The following is a 9,428-nucleotide window of genomic DNA, read 5'->3' on the forward strand; positions in this document are numbered from 1 at the left end:
CGAAACTGCTGTTCTTGTTAATTGGCTCTTTTTTCCATATGTAGTTCTGCACCAGATTGATACTTTTTGCCTCTGAACACAATAGTGCCAAAGGGCCCAGTTGGCATTTTGATCACAAGATGGCACTGGTTCAAGAATCTATAAAAGCCTTTTCCCTGCTTGAGCAACGACACCAACATGTTCAGTACAGAATGGAAGTGACATTTATTTGAGCAAAAGATACAAAACATTTTAAAATCTGTTCTAGAAAACATCTTTAACCCAAGTCATCTTGTTCTTCAATAGTAAACACTTGCACATTCAAAAGATAAAAATGTTCATCCAAGCACAGTATCTTGACAATCCAAGTCAAACGGCATCATTATGGATATGAATTGTACATTATGTCTTCCATGACGCCCGTCTGGGAGGCTTTCCGAGTTTCCTGTGCCTTCATACTCCAGGAGTCTCAACAGGAGCGTATCCCCAAAGTCCAGCATGCTTCGCCTATAACTACTTTCATTGCGTTAGGCTCAAACCCAGACTGCAGCTTTCCCTTCGTGGCCAACAGGGTTTAGTGAGTGGGTGAGGACAAGGCAAACTAACTCACAGTAACAAATCTGCTCCCTTTATTGTTTTGTGTGGTGGTACGTTGATCCTTCAGGATGCGGAATCTCTCGTTCAAGGTCATCGCCGTCTGCTGCGAGGGCGGGACAAACAAAATGGATGATTAAATTTTAATTTTTTCTAATTTAAAAGCGACAGATGCAAAATACCATATTTATGAAAATGACAAGGCAACCTGAAAAGTTTCTCTGGATGCTTGCCAAGTGAAACCAAAGTGGGAGGAGCCACAGTGGAGGTGTTGGCAGCACACATAGTTTTTATTCTTACTGGTTTAGCGACAGTGTTGATGTCAAACTGAAGAGGCACTCCTTTGGGCGTCTTCTTCTCCTCCGGCTCCATCTTAGCAGTAGTGGGGGGGGGCTGTGGGTGCAGGGACCAGGCCGTCGGAGGTCTAGGGTCACACACATTGATTTAACCGATCCATTGGTCTACAACAACATATTCTATTCCTTTTAAAGCAAAATCAGCCAACAGTCCAGTGAATACAATTTTTTTTCTAAAACAAAAAAGTGTATTTCAAGCAACCACCAAGATGTCACTTATAACACACACACACACACACACACACACACACACACACACACACACACACACACACACACACACACACACACACACACACACACACACACACACACACACACACACACACACACACACACACACAACCTACTCGGGCTGTGTTCTGGCAGTAGGGTTGTCAATAGATACAGTCAGGAGGCCGGTGCTTTTTGTAGAGTTGTGCCACCTATTGGATTGATAGATTTTACGATCATTGACAATCTGAAGGCCTGTGTTTATTATTAGGCATAACCAACGGATCCTTAAAGCTCTATAAATACTCACTGACGAGTTCTTACTGGTGCGGTGTGAGGACTCTGCCTCTGTACTTGGGTGTGGACCTGCAGATAGGGAAGAGGCTTGACTTAACAATAACCACAACGGAACGATAAACACGTCAAGAAATTAACCCTAGTGTTTGAGGAAAAACAAGTCAGGTGTCTGATTACTGAACTGGAATTCTGTAATGGAAATTTCCACAAGTCATGTGGTTCAAAAGACACCGACACCGAGACCCCTTAGTTATTGTCGTGTTGTTTGGCCTCTCTGCACAGAGAGGCCAAACAACACGACAGGAATCCAAAGGAAGCGCTGCAGTGAGCCCCTAAGGGGGCCCGGTGCAGTGTTAAAGCAGGGACCTTGGGGGCATGGCTGCAGATAGGGAGGCCCCTACTACAGCCAAGGTGGTCTCAGTTCCCCTCAAGGGTGATAAGCGCGGTACAAACGGTTACTATAGATAATAACTAAGGGGTCTCAGTGTGAACAACATGGTCTTATGGAAATTTCCATTACAAATTACACATGGATGAACGCCCCAAATACAACTTGTCAGTATCCAATAGTAGGCAAATGTTCTCGCCCACTTCCTTGATCTTGAGGTGTTTTCCTCGATACCCCGGTCCCAATTCTAATGAAGCTAGATGAGAAGTCGGAAGTAGCTTTGGACATCAGAGTATCCTAACAGGAAGTGCTTTGGACATTTCCTCATGTCACATGTCATCAGCGACAGGAAGGAGGCCGTACGGTACAGGCTTTGGAATGCAGCCCTCGTCAACGAGCCTCTAGATTAAGTTGGAACACCCGGGCGCCACCCGGGCGCGAGCAGAAGCCCCCGTACCTTCAGTCCGCGCTGGGATAGAAAGGTGGCCTGGCGCGTGTCTCTCTGGGCCTGAGGAGAAGGAGGCGGGGCTCTATTGGAGGAGAGAAATGAGTCATCTGCCAAACTGAAGCTGTGCACACTTGCACAATTATTTTGTGTGCCGGTATTTTAGAAGATCCTGCGTCTTGGAAGACTAACCGCCTCCGAAGCTGAAAGGGTCTCCTGCCGGGAGCGGCTGACATGTGGCCCCTCTGCTGGTCCGCCGGCCCCCCCCCGTACGGCCCCGTCTGGGGCCCGGGCCCCTGGTACTGGGCTTCAGGCCGCTGGACGAAAGGCCTGGTCCTCTGTCCCATCCCCCGTCCAAACCTCTGTCCCGCCCGCTGGCCTGTTCTCTGGAAGGGAGGACATCATTAATGCACCGGGAATAAGAACATTAATCACATGGATAGGGTTACATTTCAGATAGGAAAAAAATATTGGGTACATGGATCGGTGGAATTCTGAGTAGGCGGAGGTAAAGGGTGACTTGTTGAAACACACACACACACACACACACACACACACACACACACACACAGTTCCTGGTCTAAAGGGTTGTACCTGTGTGAATGTTGTTCTGTTGGTCGGGTTGAACCCTCTTTGTAATGAAGTGGGTCTCCTGGAAGCCAGCCCAGTGATAACACCCTGACCCCGTTTCCGAGTAATTTGGGGAAGGATTCTTTTTCTTCTTAACTTCGACACACCTCCTCGTAACACACCACCTCCTGCAATGTTGACACAAAGGGTTTTGGCTGCTGATTTACGACAAGGAACACGTCCAAGACTACAATATATCGTATGTGCAATAACGAGGTCCCTTATTAGCCCTGTGCGCACCTCGTTGGACTGGTGCCGAGTTCCTCACAGAGCCGGGTTTCCCCTGGACCAGACCAGCCTTCCTTACGGGCTGCTTTCTTCTGGACTGCTGCTCTTTTCTATTCAGCCGAATAATGTCATCTGTTGGACACATAACACCACAAAACAAAAGAAAATAAAACATCGGCACTGTCAATAAGAGTATGATAAGCGCTCATATAATCTCATCAATAACTAGTGAGAGTAGTGGGAGTAACGAGCCTGGTAGGACTGGGAGCGATCAAGTCTTAGTTAATATTATTAATAATAAGTCCAACCAGTCGGTACCGGAGGCCTTACCTAATGACATGTCCACCTTATCGGGGGCTGACCCTCCTGCCGCAAACCCACTTTGACTCATACTGAAACGATTAGATCAAAGTGTAAAAGGATAAAGTAGTTTGCGTTGTTCCTCGGTTGTCTTCTCTGTGTGCTAAGTGCTATGTGCTTGTGCTATGCTAGCAACGAACACAGAGGACCGCCCTCCTCGCACCGCATGCTGGGTAATGTCGTTCTGAACGAACCACAACACTTACGAAAGAGCCTCACGTGTCTGCGGTAGCGGTTGCGTAAAACAGGTAAGATCGTGAGTTTTTAAGCTCTGCAGAGAGGTCTAGTTAGTGTTCATTTGATTTCATGATCATTCAAGCGACCATTGTTCCAGAGTTGGTTGCCGGGGAGTGTCGTGTCGCGTTTTATTGTGTTGATTTATTTGGACGTCTGCATGGGTCCTCCAGACACATCCACACTCCACACCTTAAGGCGTCTGCATGGACTAACTTATACGTTTTGTTCTTATATTGTGTTTTTATGTTGGGATAATTACTTTTATACTTTTTTTTTTTTGCGTTATTTGAATTGCTGTTTGTTAATGTCATGATTTGCTTAAACTATGCCTATCTTTGCCTATCTCTCCATTGCAAAGCACACGTTGAAGCTCATCAGCTGCAGGAGAAATACTCGCTGCTTACTGGTAACATCTAGCAAGATATTAAGCATACAACACATCATGCCATCGGACAAACGAAAGGCTGCATCTTCTGCCAAGGCTCCAGCGGCTAAGAAGCAGAAGCCAGCTCCATTCAAAGTGGAGAAGAGGGATAGGCCGGAGGGCTGGCTGCTGAAAGATGTGGCCAAACAAAGAGGAGAGACCGATCTATCGTGCAACCCAAAGCGCATCCGTTTTATATCAGACACTCAGGCAGTTAAGCAAGGCTCTGAAGGTCTTCTGTATTGGATGACGAGGGACCATAGGATTCAAGGTACGACACACTTAAACTTAAATAAATGACAACAAAATGGATGAATGGTGGATGTGAAATTTCACACTTGTATCTTTCTTTTTGTGTTTTATTTTACTTTCTTGCAGATAACTGGGCCCTGATCCACGCTCAGCAGCTTGCGGTGGAAGAGAAGCTGCCCCTGCACATCTGTTTTTGTCTGCTTGTTCCCAAATCCGAGCTGTCCACTCTCCGGCACTATAGTTTCATGTTGAAAGGTCTGGAAGAAGTTGCAAAGGTATTGGACTTAATACACTTTATCAAGATTGTAATAATAATAATATTGACATACTTTGTACATTGCACACACATCATGTTACTGCAAAAATATACCAGTAGAGGCCACACTGTTTAATTCAATTGAGCATTCATTTGATAGACGAAGCAAAGTAGTATCTCGCTCAAACTAAAGATATCACAGCATATCTTCAAAATAAATAACAGGAGAGTCCGGAAAGTCGTTCATTCTTGTTTCCATGGGAACAGAATTTGATAGCCTGGTTGATTGGTAGCCTAACTAGTGTATTGGGTTGGGTCGGTTCCTTACACTGCACACTCTTCTATTCCACAGGAATGCAAAGAGCTGGACATCCAGTTCCACCTGCTCCGTGGGGCCCCAGGCGAGGTGCTGCCCGGCTTTGTGTTGGACCGCGGCCTGGGGGCGGTGGTCACAGACTTCTCCCCTCTCAGGGGCCCCCTCCAGGAGCTTGAGAGCCTCCGAAAGAGTCTTCCAGAAGACATCCCTCTCATACAGGTACCTCCTCACGCACAAAGATATTATTAAGAACATAAATATTATGGATTTGTGAAGATTTTTTTTTGTCAGTTGGCAATCAATCAATCATCTGAAGTTTAGCAGTGCCTATCGCTGTGTCTTTGTCCAACCAAGGTGCACACATACAAACGACCTTGTCTAGGTAGTTCTCTCAAATAGATGGATCATCAAAGTTCTTGGTTTCATTACTTCTTGACATTACTACTTAGTCTGTACGTATGTGAGTCAGTTGGGTTTTCTTTCAGGTCCACGTGTTTCTTATTATGGATCCCAAATGGACTGATTCCCTGTTAAAATGTCATTGGCGTGTCACAGGTCGATGCCCATAATATTGTGCCCTGCTGGGTTGCGTCTATCAAGCTTGAATACGCAGCAAGAACAATCAGGGGCAAGATCACCAAGCTCCTACCAGAGTTCCTCACAGACTTCCCTGTGGTCGGAAAACACAGCTACACCGGTACTCGGCCCGCCAAGGTGGGTAGTACTACTGTGATACGACGACCAGGCGAGTGTCAAAGGGCCACGCTGCTGAGAGAAGGGGGAATAGGTCCCGCCTCCGAGGCTCCCGGTTCCCTCAGTCAAATGTCAATGGGAAATAACACGGGGTTTTTGAATGATCGTACATAACAAACTCTGTAGCTGGAGAAGAAGTAAAAGCTGCGTCACGTTTTGAACTACACACTTTTTCCATCTAGTTTCCACTCAAGTTTTGGATTGTCTGTGCCGTTAAAGTAGTAAACGATTATTAATGCTAACCGGGAGCTAGTTCCGGTCTGTGCAGACTTCATACGTCATACTTGTTAGGGAGGAGGGAGTTCGAAACCAGTCACAACCTAACGTGATGGTCATTTCACGCGTGATTTCAGTGGTCTATAAAACTTAATCACTGGCGAGGTTCAGCCTCTTTTCTCCACGACTTAACTTTTAGGTTTGACCGTTGGCTGTTATTGAGATATTGTTGAGATTGATATATCTCAATATCTCATATAAATATAGTATTGATATTTTATAATTCCAGTACATAACCCATAACATATTAACATTTTTTATATGTGAATATAATTGAATTATACTATGAATTGAATTATACTATGTATTGACTATTCAATTCATGACTATGAATTGAATTATAATATAGAGGAATCAGAGTCGAGTCGATGTCTCATGTGTTCTCATTCGATTTATTTTGCATGACCTTGATCAGAACAGTAACATCTTCAGAATTTCTTAAAAAGCTATCAAACATGAAGACTTCCCACATGAACGAGCAGCGTTGGTGCCACCGCCGTAGGCGGGCTCTGGTACCACTGAACTCCATTTCGGTGAAGACAAACTATGAAACATTGCCGTTGCTATGCAACCTTGACTGAGAGAGTCGTGACGTCCGAAGTCTGCACAGATCCGCGTTAGCATAATGCTTCTTCATAATAGTTAACCGCTTTAATGCCACCGACAATCCAAAAACCCAGTCGAAACTAGAAGTGTGTAGTTCAAAACGTGATGCAGCTTTTACTTCTCCGCCACCTACAGAGTTTGTTATGTACGATCATTCATAAACCCCGTGTTATTTCCCGTAGACATTTGACCGAGGGAACCAGGAGCCTCGGAGGCGGGACTTATTCTTCAGAGGTCTTTTGAAATACACTTTGATCCAGAAAAGTTGGAAATGTAACAAATCAGTGATAAAAGGAGATCTTATTTATATAAACCTTACCTTAAGATTTAACTTTTTAAGCTGGGTAAATATTACATTTCCTAAATGCCATCTCTTCTAAATCTGACGTCTTTAAGAGTGGAAATGGCCACAGATAGGGTCAATGTGTCTTGAAATGCCAGCATTCTCAATGCATTGATTTGCTTGAGTGTTAAGCTACATGTGTGATGGTTACATGGACGTAGATATTTGATGTAATATGATATTTGAATGAATTAACAGCCTGATATTTAGTAGTAATGAAACACTCTTCTCTAACGTTGCCCTTCCTATCGGGCCCCTGGCTTCAGCCGGTGGACTGGAGCGAGGCCCTGGGCTCCCTGCAGCTTGATAGGAGCGTGGGGGAGGTGGACTGGGCCCTGCCGGGCTCCGCCGCTGGGAGCGCCATGCTGGAGTCCTTCATCGACCTGCGGCTGAAGCACTTTGCCGACCACCGCAACGACCCAAACTCGGCCGCTCTCAGCCAGCTCTCGCCCTGGATCCGCTTCGGTCAGTGGCCCTCAAACATACTAATACTATCATAAGAATTGTAACTTTATCATTTTATTTTTAAGAGGCTTTTGTCATTGCTACAATATTGATTGCATGTTTTGATTGTTCCCAGCCTCACCTGTAAGCCACTTTTGAAAAAAGCGTAATTTTATCACTTTTGATAAAAATGCTAAATCCCTAACTAACGTAGAGCAGAGCTCATTTTAATGAAGGGTTCCTGATGTTCAGTGGGAATGTCTCCGTGCTCCCCCCTCAGGCCACCTCTCCGCCCAGCGCGCGGCCCTGCAGGTGCAGCGCTGTGGGAAGGCCTTCAGCGCGTCCGTCGCCCCCTTCATCGAGGAGCTGGTGGTGCGGAGGGAGCTGACCGACAACTACTGCTTTTACAACGACAACTACGACAACATAAAGGGTGAGTGAGGGTTCTGTAGGCAAGAGTGTTGCACACCCTCCGTTCCAGCCTGTCCCTGCCCACTCCACTGGGGGGGGGCAGGCTGTCATGTGCTAGGTGTTATTGGTGATCATGTAGAGATAAAGTAGCCTTTCCTTACTATGAACATGAAGGGTTTTGAAACGTAACATAAATTACGTAATCAAGTCAAAAAGAAGATTCTAGTGTAGTACCAGAGTGGTTTTCTAATTGTCCAACTGTCTACTACTAAACATCTCATAGGCTTTCCACCTGTTTTTACTGCTAATTGCCGTTTGTCGATAATTCAATATCTGGAAGCTCTGACCATCTAGCATATTACCAAAACAGACTGCCCTGTACAAACAATGTATTTAATACGTTCTTCTTTATGCTTTTGGTTGACTTCAGGGGCCTATGAGTGGGCACAGAAGACACTGAAAGACCACGCAAAAGACAAAAGAGAGTACCTCTACACCCAAGCAGACCTGGAGAAGGCGAAGACTCACGACAAGCTCTGGAACGGAGCCCAGGTAGAACCCATCCTCTGAGCCCTCATTCACACCCTGGGGTTGTAAAATATGAACTGTTCATCAAGCATTCTAAAGCTTTGAATCCCATTTGCAGATGTTTTAATGCTGAATGTTTCTTGGACATGATAATTGTTTCAATAGTACCAGATGGTGAGCGAGGGAAAGATGCACGGGTTTCTGCGGATGTACTGGGCCAAGAAGATTCTGGAGTGGACCTCTTCCCCGGAACAGGCCCTGTCCATCGCCCTCTACCTCAACGACCGCTACTCCCTCGACGGCCAAGACCCCAACGGATTTGTCGGTATGTTGGATCCACGCTGGCCTTGATTGGGTTTAATTTACTTCCCTTCATTGAATGAAGTGTTTCCCTCCGGTGGTGCTGTGTGTCCTGCAGGCTGCATGTGGTCAATCTGCGGCGTCCACGACCAGGGCTGGGCAGAGAGGGCCGTCTTTGGAAAGATCCGCTACATGAACTACAAAGGCTGCCTCCGCAAGTTTGACGTGGCCAAGTTTGAGACCAAGTACTGTCCTAAGAAGCTTTGAGCATCGACATCACTTTGATGGACATCAATGTGTGTGTGTGTGTGTTCATGAATACTTTGAGGAGGGTAGGATTTGGTACATAAGTCATTTTGCTTGTTCATCAAATGTAAAATGGTTCTGGAAGCCCTGTACCTCAGAGCTATGTTACTTTATGTGTGATGTTTTGTTAGATTCTTTACTTTACTTTACTTTGAGAGCAAGTCCAAAGTATTTTGATACAAACATGTTTTTATATCTTGTTGTTTTAGAGTTTTCACAGCAGTTTTTCTTTCAACGTGAAATTAAATAAGTGGTTGTGCATGTAGACTGCCACAGATATTTTCTTACTATAAATAAACACAGAAACAACTAATTCAATTAATGATCTTGTTCTGTATCTGGTTAATCAAACATCCTAGAGCCCATGTATTTTAATTTGTGTTATATTCACAAGGAGTGCACTGATATTTGTATTTTATTACAATAAGCTGTTAATTAAGCTGGAAACAATATCTACATATCTCCATGTAGACAATCTACCACCAT

The 9,428-nt window shown here is 45.1% G+C and overlaps 2 protein-coding genes across 2 annotated transcripts; one reads left to right on the forward strand and one right to left on the reverse strand.

Annotated features, from left to right (window-relative positions):
- Positions 1–185: 185 nt before the first annotated feature.
- On the reverse strand, positions 186–3,617 carry LOC311360355 (UAP56-interacting factor-like). Its single transcript, XM_084480421.1, has 9 exons — positions 3,461–3,617; positions 3,143–3,262; positions 2,867–3,030; positions 2,465–2,658; positions 2,285–2,357; positions 1,453–1,508; positions 1,280–1,354; positions 874–997; positions 186–679 (listed from the first exon to the last, which is right to left on the reverse strand). Exons 1-9 carry the CDS (start codon positions 3,519–3,521, stop codon positions 581–583), a joined length of 966 nt encoding a protein of 321 aa, XP_084336547.1. The 5' UTR covers positions 3,522–3,617; the 3' UTR covers positions 186–580.
- A 76-nt stretch (positions 3,618–3,693) lies between these two features.
- On the forward strand, positions 3,694–9,041 carry cpdp (CPD photolyase; the record flags this gene model as incomplete). Its single annotated transcript, XM_084480560.1, has 10 exons — positions 3,694–3,738; positions 4,086–4,422; positions 4,530–4,678; positions 5,012–5,194; positions 5,531–5,689; positions 7,220–7,418; positions 7,678–7,830; positions 8,239–8,360; positions 8,502–8,661; positions 8,755–9,041. Coding segments are annotated over 10 exons (1,656 nt in total), but the record flags the coding sequence as incomplete, so codon positions are not given.
- Positions 9,042–9,428: the final 387 nt, after the last annotated feature.

The sequence above is a fragment of the Micromesistius poutassou genome, assembly GCF_964030765.1.
Source record: "Micromesistius poutassou genome assembly, chromosome: 16".
Taxonomy (NCBI): domain Eukaryota; kingdom Metazoa; phylum Chordata; class Actinopteri; order Gadiformes; family Gadidae; genus Micromesistius; species Micromesistius poutassou.